We start from the raw sequence: 19,102 nt of genomic DNA, 5'->3' as shown, positions 1-19,102 counted from the left end.
GCCATAGTAAAATACATTAAATGTCACCACTTTCATTACAATATATAATACGTATTCTGCATTTATATTGCAGAATTCCAGGAAACCTTTATAGTCCTAACTAGTAGAAAGAACAGCGTATGTAAAGTTGATGGATTTTTTTAGTCCATTTGTCAATGTTTTGGAAAAAAATATACTTACATATATATATATCTTTTTGAAAAGTGGTGTTCCAACAGAACCTTACATTATGCCTCTTTTAGCAACATCTCAAGCTAAAGAGAAACAGTGCAGCAGAATGAGAAAAAGAAAATGTTTTAAAATGAAAGTTAATAGATTACCTTTCTAATTCTCTAGACTCCTTAAGAGTAGAAGTCCAGAGAACTGGAGGTGTCTGGACCCCTTAAAAATAAAAATTTTGCTAATTTTGAATTTAGTGCTCTCGTCTGCTGAAGTTAAGTCATAATTGGTGCTTCCTTGCACTAGACAAGGGAATGCCATTAAGCCTTGAGAATCTTCTATTTATATGATAGTATCTTTGGAAAGTTGGCTATGGGGCCAGGGGTATCAGCCTTACTCCACAAAGTCTTGCCTTCAATAAATAAATAATAATAATTAAAAAAAACAAGCTACAAACAGATAGTCTGGGTATACTGTAGCTCTGAGGAAAATCTAAAAAGAACACGGATTTGTTATGCTGGGATCTAAGCACAAAGGCTGATGAGGTTCCAAGACAAGAAACTCAGCTGGAGCTGAAACTGGAATGTGAAACAATTGTGTCACTGTTTCACAGCCTAGTATTTCAGCATCTCTAAGCAAATTGCAAGGAACTTTAAATTCTAGGTTATTACTGCTTTATGAGAAATTAATTCTCTAATTTTTCTAGCATTCATTCCCATTCCCTGGAAGAGATTTGTTTTTCAATAACATTATGAATGTTCTAACCACAGAACCTAAACCAGTTTGTTGACTTAAATGTTCTTTTCCAGCAGCCTGAAATCCTTCTATTTAGCACTACTTTTAAAACACTTCACAAACGCCACCAGCACTTATCTCAAAATGGTTCTAAGACTTTGATAAAGAATGTTTTAAGTATTTACTTTGCAGACAGAATAGTTACAATACTTTGATGACATTTGAGCACTTTAAACAGCTAGGAAGAATTAATTTAAACAAAGCTACTTTTATCTTTAATACAGTTTAACATTTACCAATTGCATAATGAGCAAATCAAACAGTTGAGCTTGATCTCTTGATACATATGCCTGATTAAAAAGTATATTGCCCTCTTGTGAATTTGCTTCTTACAGGCACTGTTATTAAGGGTGGTCAGCACTTCTAACACTTCTTTTTTTCCTTTGCTTTTTTATTTATAATATTGCCAGACTTTAACCATTTGAGTTTATATTTTGCATGACTAGTGTTGCCTGTAGCACTGCACTTCCACAGGAGACCATGAACTGGGCAGTGAGGAAGTTTGAAGCTGAAACTGGGAATGTCTTGGAGAAAAGATAGGGAGGTAGTGCAAGACAGACACGAGTGTGGGGCAAGGGGTTGCAGATATGGGATATGAAATCCTGGGTCAGAGAGAGAGAAATCAGAACGGGACTGAAGAGCCAGATAAGGGCAACAGGGAGATGCAGGGGGCAGAATAAAGGAATAAATACATTAACACTTTAAGTCTCGGCAAGAACTTACAGGTCATTTCTCTTAATTGAGATACTAAGTGCAATGAAAGCGTGTTTTCTCCCACTCCCTCATTCTCAAAAGTGGCTTAGTAACTTTTACAACAGCTTTCCCAAAGTACTAGCTGCAGGCAGACCCCCAACATGGAAATTCCAACTTTATGGCTACAATTTGACCAAGCTGTAAATAACTGATAACAGAGTTACAAGTAAACTTGGGCAGCCTTACCTTCAGACAGCATGATGGGTGCTCTGTGTAGCTATCTCATTAATCTTATGTACAGTACGTCTCTGGTATTTTGTTAAACTAGATTTTATTTTCTGAAACTGTTTAAAATATTTTTTTTTGTTAACACCAAAAACACTGAAAAATGCAGCATTCAACCAATGGCTATTCCTATTATTACTTTATTATTATTATTTAAAAGGTGTTTACTTTTAAATCTCACCTTTTTTTTTGCCAATTTTAACACATTTAATTTTACTTCCATGCATGTTAGCGACACAATATTGCAGTATGAGTTTCTAGCAAAAAATACAGCAAAGGAAAAATCTGGCACTTTAAAATATTCTTTGCCTTCCAGAAATCTGCCAGATGTTTGTTTGCATATGTCAGAAATAGCTTTGTAAAACCACTGCCTGAATTACTGGTTACAGCAAATGAAAGTAATTTTCACAAGAGTAACATACAAAAATTTTATCATGTTCTGTGTTTTTATATTAAATTTTGCTAGCAGTGCTTGACACTCCTGACAGAACTTTGCTTCCGGGTTTCTTTGCTTTTTAATACTTTTAAATAAAGATTATCAGTATTAGACTGTGGATTTGGGGGATTTGTGAATTTATTAGTACTTGGATGTTCTGAATGGAACTACTACAACTTTACAATATAAAACAAGAATATATTCTTTAACTGTGTATTTATTGAAGTCCAGTAAAAATGTCCTAATGACAATGCTGTTGATTTTACTCCGCATTATAGCCTTTTGTTGTAGTAAATAGTGTTGTGAATTAGAAGGCCTTTAGTCATTTTTGATAAAGGTATTACCTGAACTTTTTCTGAGAGAAAGAGGACCTTATATGGGAAAAATTTCTGATATTTCTTTACCAGCTCTAGACACGTACAAGTTCTGTGCTCCCGTATTCATTTTGCTCCCTTTCAAGATCTGGCTGTTAACAAAGCCATTCCTAAAACTCTGCTTGTTCCACCTGACTTTATTGATACAAATGAACATATACACGGTAAAAGAAAATAAGGGGGGTTTTAATTGAGCTGAATTAAAATTAAGGAGCAGAAATCAACTATATTCTAAACTAACTGGTGTCATTATCATAATAAAATTGGGCCATTAGCCTTCAAAACAACATCGAATAAACTAGACCAGAACCTTAAGAACATGACTAGATTGAAAAATAATACGTTCCTTGTACGTGCTATGGGATATACTGAACCTCATTATTCTTACAGTGCATTATGTACTCTAACTCTTCTAGATACAATTATGACTCAGTTAAGCTGGATTTTGTTTTCGTGTTTGGTATTACTTTACCAAAGTTCCCCTTTTTTATTATTTGTGGTTTATTTAATTGATACGGGGGGAAGGATTGGCGCTGTCTTTTCTTTTTATGAAGAGTTTGTAAAGCAAATACAGTTTTCCATACTCTGGTTCATGTATATATTAAAATATAGATTACTACATATTTGTGGTATCTTGTTCAACTACTGTGGATGCAGTACATGGGAGTATAAGGGATTGTACTAATGAGACAAATTGCTTATGTTTAGACCAGTAATGAGATGATCCTTCAGTTTAAACAGAAGAGATCTTTGAAAGTATGTGAGTTTCTAGATACTTATCCTATAATATGTTGCTTTTTTACTTTGTCAAATCAACCATAAGTGGTTTGGGTTGGTAAATGTTTAATTTTTCTACTAACAGAAATTTGAAAGGAGGTTTTAAAAGAAAGCCTGAGTTTTCAAGTGTTTGTACAGAAGAGTTGCAGTAATTCTTATTTTGTGTCGTCTTAGCAGATGTTGAAAGGGAAGAAGCAGGGTCATCTTCTCTCCATAGTGGAACAACTCAACCAACATCATCGTCTACATATGAAGCTAACATACCAACTAGTAATTACACTGGCATACATATACCACCAGGTGCCCATGCTCCAGCCAACACTCCAGCTGAAGTACCTCATAACACAGGTATGTCCAAGTCCCACCCAAAAAATTCATGCCTTTATTGAGAGGCAAATTCTAGCCCTCTTTCCATTACATATAAAGTAAAATAATATATGTATTTTATGCAGAAGCAACTTCATAAATTAACATTGTAAAAATGCCATGGGAAATATTTTTTTGTTTGTTTTTTTATGGTTTTTAAAATACGTAATTCATATTTTGGAGCATTTTGCTAGAAAAGATATATGGACTGAAAAAATGAGTGTTTCTGCAGACAGAATGTTTTTTTCTTCTCTAGAATCATGCATTGCAACATCTATACTGTAAAACACCATTTGAATCTTTCACTTGATAGATGAAATTATATTACTTCATTTCACGTCTAACTTTCCCTCTGCAGATAGGTTGCTCTTCTTTATGTTGGAACATATCCAGCATAGTGTAGAAACTGTTGCACCACCACCATAATGGTCATGCCTGATGTACCATTCATACCTTTCTTCTATTTGGCTTATGCTCTTTTTCCCGTGCAAGTACTTCAGTGTGATTGACCTCAAACAATGTTATTAATGGAAATTTTGTCCCTACTGCTAAACATATTGGCTCCTACATCCTCCTTCTTATTCTGTGTCATTTTTGGACCAAAAGCAAGTTCTTAAAAATCCAAAGTTCTTTCCAGTTGCTGTATTTAAAAAAAAAAAACAAGAAAAGTTGTATTAAACAGTTTGTGAATACAACTTTTTCACCTCATGTTACCTTTTTATAATGATGTTTAATAAGACTAAAAAGTTCAAACCTCTCGATTTGAATCATGATGATCATTTGATTGTTCAGATACATTTTTATAATATAGACCATGTGAGATGTTTTTGTCATGCAGCCCCTTCTTTTCTTTTGCTTTCTCATTTTAAAAATGCTTCACCCTATGAAAAGTTCAGGATGCTCTCTTTTCCAGCTTTATCAAAGGGAAATCCTTCAGATAGGTGGGGTTTTTTGGGTCTGGGAGGGGAGAGACTGTTGGTTTTTACATTCAACCTAGGTAATTGCTTTAGCTTTTTTTTTTTTTTTTTTCCTACCAGATTTAAAATTACGGAATTTGTAACTTGTTTTAAATACATTAATTCTTTGCATTACTTAGTTTTAACCCCATCAGTCATTCCATGGAATAACAGATAATTTTGAAAAGTGATTATACCATCTTGCTACACAGCAGACGTTGTAGAAATAACTTTGTATTTGTTTGGTATGTTCTGGACATACTGCAAAAATACAGTTTTGGATCAATGCAAATGAGAATGTCTAAAATGTGAATGTAGATGCAAGAACGCTTGATAGCATAAAGTGCTGTTTCTTCTTCTAGCATCACCATTTCCCCCTTAAATCTAGCTACCTTTTTTATTCTCACCAACTTCTTGAAGGACTTAGGAAGGAGATAGTTTGCAAGTGTGAGATGGCAGGCATGGGGCTTTAAAAATACAATAGTGGAGACTTTATCTGATGTTAAAAGGTAGAATTTAAACCTAAAATATAAAAGTTTACTCCTTCTCTTCTTTAGCAGGTTTTCCTCAATACTCTAGGGTAACCAGTGTCTTTTGGACTAGTATTTGCTTATATTTTTTTAATGCTTGAAATTAAATTTCTGTGAAATAGTGTACTGATAAAATGAATGACAGCCTGTAAATTAATCTATATTATTTTGTAAAACATTCATAGTCTGAAGCGAGGGGTTTAAAATTATTTGCTACAAACTTTCAGAATTGGGAAGCTATCAGCTGCTTAATTTAAAAATCATTGAGTCACTGGGTTTACCTGTTCTATTTTCTTATTTTGTCTGCTTACTTTTCAAGTCTATAAATAAAAATAGCCCATGCCCAGTTTTTTTTCCATTGATTTCCAGGAGTGACAAGTAACACCATTCAGCCTGCTCCTCAGAATATTCCTCTAGTCGATCCTTCCCTTTACAGTGCTCAGTCTGCAGGTAAGATGGTGGCATTTGTATTGTCTGTACATGGACGTGCTGTGTCCTGTGTGTCTCCCCTGCACTGAAGGAAAAAGTTTGAGAAATAATGTCATCGTTATCTGAATGCTACTAAATCCAAAATTTTACGAAGAATGGACATCATCTAAACATTGTGTTGCTAAGAATTTAATAGTTTCTGAAAGCTTTGCTCCTGTGTATGATTAGTGTTGTCTATCTGACTTTTTTGACCCAATGAGCTAACATTGTGTTAGGCTTTTTATTATTTATGGTGTTGCTCCTCAGGTGAGGTTCTGATACACTTAGCAAAGTCTGTACTCCTGGTGGCCTTGCTAAATTGTATTTTTGGTAATTAATACACATTCCCTTTACTTAAAATTTCTTCTATGGGGTCAGTACGTAAGTTATTTATTCACTTCATTAAATAATCACAACATTCCAGTGGTGTTTTCTGTTGCAGCATAATTGTTATGTGTGCTTGTTGATTTTTAGTAGTACCTGTATTAAATGAAATAATTCATAAGGTACTGCTGATGTTATTTTGATATACCATTTAATCAAGGATTTTAATGCCATCTGTCTTTGATGTTAAAAATCACTGATAACCCATATTACATGTATTTTATGTCTGCTTGCATATACCATGCTTTGAAGTGCACACATAAATGCTAACCCTAGGGAAGCCATGGCCGGTGAAAGAGTAGTGACTGACAATAAAGCTGGAATCATCCTAGATTCTAATTTGAACACTGATGTGCATTTGGACAAATTATTATCAGTTTTCTAGGAACTTTTCTGTCCGTGGAATAGAGAAAATAAAAAGATAAGTTATATCTGTTTGTAATAATCAGATTTTTGTTGGCAATATAACAAGGATGTTGAGCGAGGAGGAGGTCTAGAAGTCCTGATATGAAGTCTGTTCACATCCTACCCTACAGTTTATCCTCACCATGGAAAGCTGATAGTATAAGTAATCGATGTTTTAAGCTCCAGTACTAGATACAGTCAAATGTTGCCATTGGGCTACAGAGTTTAAGTAGGTATATTCTTGTATATTGTAATTGACAAATATTTAGTTAGGTATTTTATAGTTTATTATGTTGTTGAAGAGGGTGTCTATGTTAAAATACCAACTTTACTGACAAAGCATTTTTGATTCAATGGAATGCTATAATAGGAATTCAGTATTTAGCTTGATTTTAGTCTGCTGTCTTAAGAATGCTTAAGGATGTGTGCATCTTAATCTATTCAGAAGCCGTTTTTGTAGATGTCTTAAAAAAGATAAAAATAACAATATTTACCTTTGATAGAGACACATTAACCTTTAGTATTCTCTTGAAGAACAAAAGGCACATCCTATTTTTTGTCTGGCGTATTACTGTAATGTCTCATGTGACATGTGACCTCAGACCTGTAGCTGAACCATTTAAACTTGGTGATAGTTTTTGAGTTTGGGGGGCTGTTGTGCGGGTTTTGGTAGCTCCTTAACCAAAACAGCTGAAGGCTTTACTTAAGCTTTACTGTAGTAACTGCTAGTTGGAAAGCAAATTTTGTGGTGTGTGGCAGCAAAGCTTTCATGTCTAACCACCTTATCATGACCCTCTAGATAGTCATTCTAATAGGTTTTTGGATAACGACCCTGAAAATTTTAGTCATCATTGTTTCTGGGTTTGAATGTTTAATTCTAGTTGTCAAAAATGTCATAACTTTAATTTAAACTTTAATTCTTCATTAAGTATTAGAAGCTCCATTATTCGATATCGGGCTAGTATCGGTACATTGCTCCCTTTAGCCACTTACCTGTGATAACCTGATTTAGTAAGTACATAAATAAAAAGGAATTGAGTTAGTTAAGATACCCTGTGTTTGTGAGTATTCGCAATAACTACTATCCTGTAATTAAGAGATTAAGACCCTTGCTAAGCACAGTGATGAATCTGTAAGTTGATCTAACCTGAGTATTTGCATGCCTGCATTCCTCCTCTGCACATCTGTTGTGTCACTACAAGTTTGGGTCTTGTAAGTGTCACATTCTTACAAGGGAGTTTTGCAAAAGTGCACCCGAAGAGGTGTACAGCTCATACAGATACTCGGTTCCGAAAGCTTAGAAAATACGCTCTCAGTTACGCAGGAGTTTGAGAGGGCAGAAGGGTTATGTGAGTCAGCAGAGGTACAGTAACACTTTTGTTGGCATACATAGAATTAAGAAGCTTGAGAGCGATGGGAATTGTTTGTCCTTGCCTGTCACTGTCCTGTCATGCATGCCTGGTGATTACCCAAAGCATCCTCCCTTCAGCTCTACATATAAGAGTGACGGCAGGTATCATTCTTCTCATGCTGCTGAGGAGTCCTTTTTATGCCAACAGTACTCTGTTCCACAGTAGCCTTATTCCCTGACCTATAAGTAGATTTAGAAACGCCTGTATCTCACAGTGAACGTACTAAACTGTGGGACCCAGGAGCCCTTCACAGTTCCTGAGTTGCAATTTATGTGTTCGGGCTAGATCTTGGCTGCATATTGAGGTTAGACTTCAGTATGCACCATTCCTATGGAACTGATGTTTCCTTTGGGTGGTGATCAGTGATCAGTGTTGCCCTCCAGTAGATCCACAGAGCTAGCACAGTGCAAAGTACACTTGCTCCACGATTTAGACACGATGTCTGTGTCTATACTAATAAATTAATCATGCCTGTAAATATTTGACACTGAGAACAGCTGGACACAAAACCACTCACATCCATACTATTAAACTTCTAAACCTTCTAAACAAGGTAGTTTGTGAAGGCTGCCAATACTGAATGGTCTCTAGCCTGCTCTAACCGCAAGTTGTGCCCAGGAATTGTTTGGGAAAGTACTAGTTTGCTAGTTTGCGTGGGCCAAAACCATACTGGAGTCTGTTCCAGCAGTTTGACAGTGTAGACAGTCAAGTTTGAGTCCTGAGACTCGTTCCCTGGCACTGTTGAATGTACTAGTATAGGCATAGCCAAACAGGATATTCCACATATTCCTGCAAGACTCCTTCTGGTAGTAAGATCAAATGTGTATTTTTAAAATAAATTCTGTATTTTCTTTCCTTCCCATAACATGGGAGAAGTAATTTGATTAATGCTATGGTCGTAAAGAAACTTGGTGGAGAAGAGTGGAGTATTTAATCAAAAGAAAATTAAGTTAAAGTAACAGTATTCCTTTGATTTTAGTCAGTGTGAACCCTTCAGTAATTGTACTGTCCTGTGGGAATAGGTTTCAGAGTTTAAGGTTGACTTTTGAAAGTGACAGAGCTTATGCAATTAAGCACTGGTAAATGTCTCTGACAACAGAATGTTGCTGTTGTAGAGCTACACAGCAACTTTGTATAATGTGTGCATGCACACCTCTGGTGTAGTTTGCTTAAAAAATGTATTACCCCTAGATATTGCTAACACTAAATGCATTCATGGTTGTGCTACATAGAGGTTTTTTAAATTCTTCTTGCGTTACCACATGCTCCCTTCCACAGGTGGCATAGTATAGAGAAACCATTTGTTCATTCTCATGTGTATAATAATGTTTGATTTCTCTACACACAAAGTAGAAGTAATAATTTGACATTTATGTGTTTTCATGATCTTAAGAAGAAATAGTTGAGGATTTCTATTTCAAGTATCTTAAGTGCTTTAATGGGAAAAAAAGAGCTCGTTTCAAAAGTTGTTTCAGTTACCTTTGCAATCGTTGTTTTTATAATACACCAAGTTGCATGAATAAAATGTTCTTAAATTAGCTGCCATGTATTTGTGCAACTTCAGAAAAAGGAAAAACATCTGATGGATAGAAGAGGATACCAGGGAGAAGCAGATACATCATGTAAAATATGCATTATTTTTATTCTAAAACTGCTTTTTTTCCCAACATGATTTTCAGCATCTCTAGTCAAATCGCCTTTTGGTTTTCACATTGTGTTCCTCTAAACTGACATTTTTGTTAATGCTGACATTAGTTACGGATTCCATATGTCTATCATGTTTCAGTAATAAATATAACTACTGTGCTAATAATTTCAGATTAACACAGAAGTAGGTTTGTTTCAGGATAAATACAGTATACTTTTCCCATCTCAGTGTTGCTGGGCTTTTTTAGAGCTCAGAATGACAAGATGGTTGAGGTGGGAAGCGACCCCTGGGGGTCATCTGGTCCAACCCCTCTGCTCATATAAGCGTCCTGTAAAACGGATTGCTCAGGACCATGTCCTTTGTGTCTACCCCTGCCCCTGCATTCTCCCCATGGTTTAATTTGCAGCACCGAAGGAAGAAATTTAAGAAAAAATGCCACTGTTAATTCAAAAGATGGCTTTTGAGTCTCTCCAAGGATGAAGACTCCACAACCCCTCTGGGCAAAAGTGTTTGCTGATGTTCAGGCAAGACCCTCCTGTCTTTCAGTTTGTGAAACACCTCTGGTCTTGTCAGTGGGCACCACTGAAAAGAGCCTGGCTCCATCTTCTATGCACCCTCCCTTCAGGTATTTGTACACATTGACAGTATCCCCTGAGCCTTCTCTTCTCCAGGCTGAACAGTCCCAGCTCTCTCAGCCTCTCCTCATGAGAGACCTGCTCCAGTCCCTTCATCATCTTTGTGGCCCTTCGATGGACTCTCTCCATTATGTCAGTCTCTCTTGTACTGAGGAATGCAGAAATGGACACAGTCCTCCAGGTGTGGCCTCATTAGTGCTGAATAAAGGGGAAGGATCACCTCCCTCCACCTGCTGGCAGCAGTCCTAATGCAGCCCAGGTTGCCATTAGTCCTCTGCTGCAAGGGCAGATTGTTGGTTCATGGACAAATTGGTGTCCACCAGGACCCCCAGGTCTTTTTCTGCAAAGCTGCTTTCCTTTTTTCCAAAACAGCTTAACTCTTAGAATATGTAAATTGAAGTCAGTTACTACCTTTTGTGGTTATACCTTTGATGTAAGTACAGACATTATAGTTAAGTTTCACATTATTTTGAAAGCTTAAGAATGCAGAGCTGTTTTATTTCTATTCTGCTTGTCCATTGTGAGGTGCTGACTTCAGTAGCAGCTGAGGCCACCAAGCACATCAAAAGATCAAACCTTTACTGTGTAAACTTTGGTTTATAATTTAAAATTGTTAACTTTTTTGCCCTCAAGTTATGTCATAATAGCATCTGAAGTAGATTTCATAATAAATAAGGCTTTATGCCAGCAAAACATTAATAGAGCTCATACTGTAAAAATAAGATTAGACTGGTGAATTTAGGCTTCCTTCCAGCAAATTAGTTGAATACTGGACTGATGCCTTGGCCAGTTTTTAAAAGAATGATTTTGTAGTTTCTTTTGGCATCATAGCATAAAGCCACTTTGAGGGGAACTTGGTCTTTTTAATTTCTTAAAGATGTTCAGTAATGTGATTGCAGATTGACCCCAGCTGCTTTTAGTCTGTGACTTTATTTAGGTTACAAAATAACCTAAGTGTGCCTGTTTTTGTGCACTCCCTCGCATGTATTTACTCACATGTGTATGTATTTTAAGAGATTTAATGTGGCTTCACTTATTCAGCAGTAAACTAATATACATTGCAATGATAATGAGCTCACCAAGTTGTCATGTGCCTCAATATTCAACAGTTACTTTGTGGTTACATTTTTTTGTTGAAGGGAAAGTAAGTATGCTTCCAGAGTATATTTTAAAAATTTGTAATCTTAAGGGCACTTACCCTTCTGCTTTTTATTGGGGTAGGGTTGTTTTGAAACCCAGCAGACCAGTCTAGTTTTTAATATTCCCAGGTTTTCAGTTTTATTTGTTCAAAAGCTGTTCTTAAATAATAAGACTGGGGAAAGGAAAAGCAAATATAATAGACATTTTCTGATAAGAACTGAGATTCTTTCGTAAACGTTCTCACAGTATTGCTTACAACAGTTTTATTTTGAAAGAAAGGGATTCAGCTAACTGAAATTGTACCATAAAAATGCATTTAAGTATATTCATATCCTCGCTTAAAATTAGAAAGCTGTACTTAGACAGCTAAATCTTTGTTTAACAAATTTTATATAAAATCTATAGTGCATTTCAAAATGCATTTTTCTTAATCTGTGAAATCTGTTCATTGCTTGTAAGATGCTGTTTGGGAAACCAATTAAATAAATACATAATGCTTTAGTATTGCATATAATTATCCATGTCCATAAAAATCAGTCTTTTTACGAGTTAAGTTGTTCTGAAAGAATATGAGTAAAGGTTTTATAATTTATCCATAGCTTGTTGGAGTGGCATGGGATTAGCGTTAAAACTCCCAGTGAATTTGTGGGTAAAAGGGGGGACAGTAAAATAACTGTGCTTTATTTTATGTACACGAGTGATGCTATTCAATCTTCTGCCAGGGCATAAGTCCCTACTGTGCTTTCTAGAAGACTGAATGCATGTGTATAGGCATTACAGATTTCCGAGTGTTTTAACTTACATGATGAAAATATTCTGATTAATAAATACAGTTAATTGTTCTGTACCATATTATGAGAGTATTTTTTGCTAATGTTATCCATCCGATATTGCAAAAATGGGCACATTTAATGAGATCAGTCTTGTTTTCAGTCATCTTACATAAAATTGGAAACATAAACATTACTTGGATAAAACAGAAATATAAAATGCGCAGAAACATGCCAGTGAGAAATGCCCAGAATTTGAAAAGTTATTCCAGTTGAGAAGGAATAGTTTCTATTATGTATTATTCCTGAAGAAGAGAGCAAAGTAATTATACTGTAAACACAAAAAACACTGTCCTTGTTTCTTGCAGGTTGTAATGTGATTACAGCTAACTTATTGTAACTAAAAAGCTCTCCTTTGCTGCCTTAGATGAAGAGCAGATCTTTCTCAAAGGTATTGACTTACTTTTGAAAGGCACTGGGTCATACAAATACCAGTGTTTAGAAAGGTCCTCTTATATTTTTCAATTGCTAGCAGCAAAGAAGTTAAGCAGTGTATGAATGGAAAGAAAAATGAACAGAAGATACACTGTAGCTTGGTCTATGTAATATTAACACAGATATTAACCTGGTTTTCATAATATTACTGGAAATAAGTAACACACAGAAATCATGTGAAAGGAAGCCTCAGTCAGATTTCTTTTATAGTAACTTTGTAATACTTATGTTTTTGCAGGGGAAGTCCGTTTGACTCCAGAGGACTTTGCCAGAGCTCAGAAATATTGCAAATATGCTGGCAGTGCTTTGCAATATGAAGATGTGAGCACTGCTGTGCAGAATCTACAGAAGGCCCTCAAGTTACTGATTACGGGCAGAGAATGAAGCCTTTATCCAACAGATTCATGTCTTTTGCCTAAAGAACTAACAACTTACTACTGTACCTATTAGGGGAGTGGAGTTATACACAAGTGCTCAGTCCCTTCACCCATGGCAATGCAATCACTGTTTCAGTGTCAGATTAGCAATTAATGGTACAGTAGGAATCTCTGTTTTCATTTTATAAACAGTGGAGCTAGAAACATATGAATGCAGTGGCTTGATGTAAGCAAAATGCCGAAGAAAGTACTGTGAACACTGCTCAAGAGTTAGAATTAATCTTGCAATATTTAGATTATCAGAATGGGAAAATGCTGAATATGAAAAAAAACTTAAGTATAAGAATGTTCTGTTAAAATTCTTACCCTGATTTGATTATTTCAAACAATTATTTAATAGTTTTTAATTTCAAACAATTATTTAATAGCTTTAAAATGATAACTAAAGATTAGCGCTTTCCTCCTGAAATGAGAGCATGTGAGAAGGCTGACAGATCCACACGGGAAGGACCTTTTTCTAAACATAAATTATTTGGGTGTTATCTGAGACATAAGTCAAAGTTGAGGGAGACCTGAGGACACTTGTATTTCATTTTAACACATACTGGAAAAAACATCTCTTGATACTTCAGAAAGAGACGGTGTTCCAACCCAATACCCCACAAATGTATGGACTGTTACATGTATTCTTGATTATTGGTTCTTGCTCCTTTTGTGTGAACATTTACAATTTTGTATATGTATGGGTAACTAAGAGAAAGTACTAATATTTATCAGAGATGATCCTGAAACCAGAGGCAGTGATTCTAAACAACATGAACTTTTAGGGAGATGTACTTAATAGCTGTTCCATCTTTTTAAGAGGTTGAAAAAAAGGCCTGTTCTTCAGCCATTAAAGCAGTATAGGTTCATCTCTGATATTAGTGTCATAGAGCTTCATATTTCCAGCTAATATTCTTCCTGTCTGCTTTGTTGTGGAGACTTTTTGGACTTGGGATTTAATTAAAATATCTTGGAAACTGAATTTTGAGTCTTTATGAGGTCTGCCCTTGCAATTACAGAGCTCTTGATTGTTAAAAATCCATCCATGCTGTTCAAAAGAAAGAGTAAGTAGTCTTATAACTGACGTGACATAATAATTGAGTACACCATAAAGCATGTCGGATTTATGTAATAATTATAGTGACGTATTATCCAACCTGTGTTTCTTTCCAAGCTGCCGGATTAAATCCACATATTCTTTATGGCCGCACTGTTTTGCAGTGGCTAAAATAAGTCTGATATTCAAAGCAAAAAGATGAGGAAAAGAAAATCAAACATAAGCATGCATTAAAGTTTAGCTGGTTGTATCCTTTTTAAGAGTGTAGTCTTTGACTGCAGATTTGAAAAGGGTAGTATAAAACTTGTAAATGTACGCTTAAGCATTTTAGTTGGCAGATTTAATAGATAAAATGTCTGATATTGTTTGTGTTGCTTTCTGATATGGGGTGGCATGCTAATCTGGACAGTGACTTGGATTAGATTTTAATTATGTTGGGAAATTTAGAATAAAGCAATCTGAAACTTTTTTGATAGTAATGCTGTACAGACCTGGGCTATATACCTGTGTTTTGTAAAGTGTTCCATACAAGACAGATCCCTCACTTCAGTATCAAAATTAATTACAGTAAATTATTCCATGGATATTATAGTGGTGTTACACTGTGCTGGAAAAGCTGCTTTCCAGTTGAAAGGAGGATGCAGAACATTGGGTCCATGAAGAAGTATATATATTGTATTGCTATAAAAAATCAGAAGTCGCTTTACTTTTGGGATCACACCACTATTTACTAATACCAGCTTCAGTCCCCATCACTTGAAGGAGGAAAGTCAGTTTTCCTGTTTCTATTTAAAGAATGATTAAAAGAACTTTGGGGGTTTTGTATTACATGGAAAAATAAGCAAGCTATGATATAATACTGTATTAATTTGAGGCTTTTCAATTAAAATCGATATTTTTTTTGTGATTGAATGATATGAATGATAACTAAGAAGGTTGCAAACAAAAATGTAAGTATTTCTTAAAGCATATAAAAAATTGTCTGTTGGCAGACAACAGTTGTGTTGAATCTCTAGGTTACTCTAAGAAACCACGGAACCATCAGTGAAAAAGCAATAAGCAATAAAAAAGCCATAAGCAGTACTTTTGAGTGATCATTTACAAGTATGTAACCTTCTTCTGCCTAGAAAGAAATTAAAATAATTGTCTCTGAGGGGAATGGAGGTGAAAATGCTAATACAAAAGTTTAATTTCTTAGAGTAGCTATCAGGACATTCTCTCTGAAAATAAATTAGTGTTTAGAAGATTTATCATATAAAATTCTCACGAATTCTGGAAAATCAAACATATCCTAATACTGACTTTCAGACCACAATACCTGAATTAGCATATTGAGTTTTATTTTGCATAAATTATTTTGCTCTGATAATTTATTTTTTAATCATCAAACCATGTCTGAAGCCACATGTTTAAGCTGCTAACATTTGATGCAACAGACTCTGAGTCTTTGTCATCCAAACCAATGCCTAAAGTAAATTATAGAAAAATGTTTCCATTCCATTAAGTATAGACTCTGGGACAGCGTTAAATGTGGCAGATGGCCAAAAAGTGCAAGCCAGTGTTGCAGAACAGTTCAGAAAGTGTACATATTTGAAAATGTCAGGAGAATGAAGGTAGATAGCTTGTGATTATTCCAAATTGGAATTTATAGTATGCACTGGAATTTATGGCCTCATTGTTAAATATTGTGTGAGCTTGAAGTGTTGACTGATTCATTTTACAGCCGCTCTGGATGATAAAGTATCAACCCATAGCTCCTCTTAAACCAATTCCCAACACGTACAAGTACAGTATTAAATAGAGTGCTGTTTCTCTTGCATGCTACAGCCAACACCTCTCTCCTCTTCAATATGATTGCCACCTGCGTGCTTGTTGGCCTTTCTCCTCTGGACTGTGAGTTCCCAGTCTTCTCAATCTCATCTTAAGAGAGGAGAAAGCGTTTTCTGACAAATACTCAGTTTTGCTACTTATGTAAGCTAGAATTTTAGTAAATCTGTTCAATGTTTGTTACTTAAAAGGCTTTTGGTATTTCTTAAGGTGTTTGCAGTTCTTTATACTTTCACCTCTCTGCAGGGAAAGTTCCATGTTGTACTTCAAGATTCTTGCAAAAGGCTTTGAAAAGTGTCTTGTGGAGCAGGTCATTGCTTATTAAATGGTGGAGATATTTTCAAATGTGCAGTAATTGGATTTATTAATACTGGAGGTGTTCTTTTAAAATTGTTGCAGTCGTTTCTGGTAGAATTTTTAATAATGTCTTTCATAAGTGAAGTTTCAGAAGCATAGACTTAAGTATGATCATATTCCAGAATGTGATTGTAATTGTAGTATTTGATGCTATATAATACTTACCTACAAAAAATTAACTACAGAGAATCTTACTATCTGAAGTAGGTTGGGGGGGGTGTGCAGACACATGTGTCTGTGCGTTTATAATATAATGCATATAAATTCAGTGGTGGGCTATAAAAAGGCCTTCCAAAAAACATAATTAGTATCTTGTTTACAAGTATTGGGAAAATGTCAGTTACAAATATATAGATACTGCTGACAGATGTTCTTAATGCTAAATTTTAAATGTGCCAGTATAGTGCCAAAAGTTAGCTTTTAATTGTGCAGTATTCCAAACAAATGATCTTTGGTTTTCTCCTTTTTCACATCAACAGTGAAATAGGAGCCTGGTACAAAAAGAATGAGAACACAAATTTAGAGGAAGTTAGATTTACAAAAGATCAAAGAGAGTTTCTGTTATTATAGAGTCTTTGGGGTAGTGTTCTGACTGAGACTGAAAAGTGCCCTTGCTTATAAAGCATAGCTCTTGCTTTCTTTTAAAATGCCCTCCATTGTGGGGTTTATGGAATGAAAGCCTGAGCCTGGATATCTGATTAGGAGAATCTAAAGTTTGATGCTACGTTTCTAAACCACCAATGCATGTTGATACTGACAGTAACTGTTCTTCACAATCACCTCAGAATACCTATTTTTAAATGTTAGAATTTTAACCAAGTTTGTTGGGAAAAGGAGGAATGCTTTTTTGTTACTGCGTTGCCACCTTTCAGTGCACAGCTGTAGTAACGAGAGAACTGAAGAAAACATGAATTTGCATTAGATATTTCACTATCAGCAAGAAAAGTATATTATGTTGCCAGCAGAGCTCTTTTTGGTTTACAAGAGCATTGGAACAGTCTGATCATAGAGATCGTTGTGAATGTAATGCCCTAAATGATCTCAGAATAGGAACTTTGTAAATAAGAGCATTGAAAACAAACTTTAAAGAGAGCAGAGACACATGCTAGGGGAGAAAAAGAATCACACCCACCACAGAACGGGAGGGGGCACAGAAATGGTTGCAGAAGAAAATGGAAGAAATGCTTACAATCCCACATGGGATGGGAGCAGGGCAGGGACTGGAGTGAGGCTAGAGTTATTGGCTGATTTCTTTAGAACCTTGAAAGAGATGAGAAGGAAGCTTGAGCATAAGGTAGAAGATTAGAGGAAGATAGGAGAGGTGGGGAGGAGCAGTAGAATGACAAAAAAAACCCACCTTTTTTTACAGCAAACTGGGAAAAATGTGAGGTATAGCACAGGAGAAAGTTAACCTAGTTGAGGAAATGATAGCAGAGACTAAGTCTAGCCCTGAAAGGGAAGGAAAAAAATACAAGTTGGCAGCATTCTGAAAATGGAGAGGAGCAGATGTCCTCTTGGGACCTTTGTGCTCATTAAAATATTTATTAAATAATTAAAGTTGATTTGATGTGGCCCTTTTGGAAAATTTAGGAGACTTAATATTTATGCAAATAACTGCATCGTATCTGCAGAGAACTAAAGAGATCCATGTTTGTCCATAAATGCTGTCTCCTGACTTTGTGCTTTCCTTCCTGTTTTGATTTGCCTCCCCATTTTCACTGTCTGTATTTATTCTGTGGTATTCCCATAGCTAGAGGGGAGGTTGTTGTGGTTGAATACAATGCTAAGTATGAGAGCCCACATGTTTAGACATTCTCAGGCAATTTGGGAAGATTAGCAGGTCTGGGTTTTACCTAGTGTGTGCTATGAAGAAAAACGTAGCAATTGTACTTCTCTCCTGAGCTTCAGAGGCTCTTTGGCAGCAGTACGACTACAGTATTTAAAGAAGGATATGCGGAAATTAACTCTACTCAGAGCCATATTCCCAGTCAGAGCCCAACAAACTGATCCCTAAGAGTCCAGAGACCTCCAGCTAAATGGTTGGTGAAATTGTCAACTTTCTTGCCTCAGTTAGCCCATCTGTAAAATGGGCTTCTTTAGATTTAACAGATCTTAATATAGTCAGGATTTTTGTAATTGTGACAAGTAATGACAAGTGTTACTGTCACAAATTCCCAAAATAGAGTTTTTAAGAGGGGCAGAGAAGGCATTAATATGTAATGAGAAGATGTATAATGAGAATGGAAGAAATGGAAAAAAAATTGATAGTTTAGGGAACAATGGGCAGGAATGAGGAGATCTGAGATACAGAGACAGTGTTGCTGTAAGTCATGGGCAGCAATTTAAATAGAGTAGTAATATCTAATGCAAATCTCAAAATGTTGGATTTATCAGAGAACCAACATAACCGGCATTCTTTAGTTTTAGAAAATTAATGCAATGAATTTCATTTACTTAAGTAATGCTTGACATACGGCTCTAAAAATATTTAGGTGAAAATAGATTAACATGAGAATTGAAAGGTGGATTAAAGCTGGTGGAAAGAGAGATTGCAGTAAACTCTTAATAATTTCCAGGATGGAAATGGAGAGAGGTCAGCCTAGGGATACGTCCTGCTTCATATACAACTGACTTAGGTTGAGATCGCCATCTAAGTCACGCGTAATTTGTGGATGAGATGAAGTTGGGAGGTACTGCAAGTACTGCAGAGAACT

The 19,102-nt window shown here is 35.7% G+C and overlaps 1 protein-coding gene across 6 annotated transcripts in view; it reads left to right on the top strand.

The window, feature by feature from the left end:
* The window catches only part of VTA1 (vesicle trafficking 1), a 41,879-nt gene extending 25,169 nt beyond the window's left edge, over positions 1-16,710 (top strand). For 3 of the 6 annotated variants that reach the window (XM_035899791.1, XM_035899792.1, XM_035899788.1), the window contains exons 6-9: positions 3,694-3,867; positions 5,741-5,821; positions 10,235-10,313; positions 12,967-16,710. In XM_035899791.1, coding sequence (XP_035755684.1) covers positions 3,694-3,867; positions 5,741-5,821; positions 10,235-10,313; positions 12,967-13,045 — 413 coding nt within the window. In that variant the 3' untranslated portion in view covers positions 13,046-16,710. The remainder of the gene's footprint in view (positions 1-3,693; positions 3,868-5,740; positions 5,822-10,234; positions 10,314-12,966) is intronic. The other 3 variants (XM_035899789.1, XM_035899790.1, XM_009644314.2) reach the window with 3 other exon arrangements.
* The last annotated feature ends 2,392 nt before the right edge of the window (positions 16,711-19,102 follow it).

Source organism: Egretta garzetta, unplaced genomic scaffold (assembly GCF_000687185.1).
Source record: "Egretta garzetta isolate BGI_Z169 unplaced genomic scaffold, ASM68718v1 scaffold397, whole genome shotgun sequence".
NCBI classification, from domain to species: Eukaryota; Metazoa; Chordata; class Aves; order Pelecaniformes; family Ardeidae; genus Egretta; species Egretta garzetta.
The sequence above is the reverse complement of the archived record's forward strand: the minus strand, read 5'-3'. Positions and strand labels throughout refer to the sequence as shown.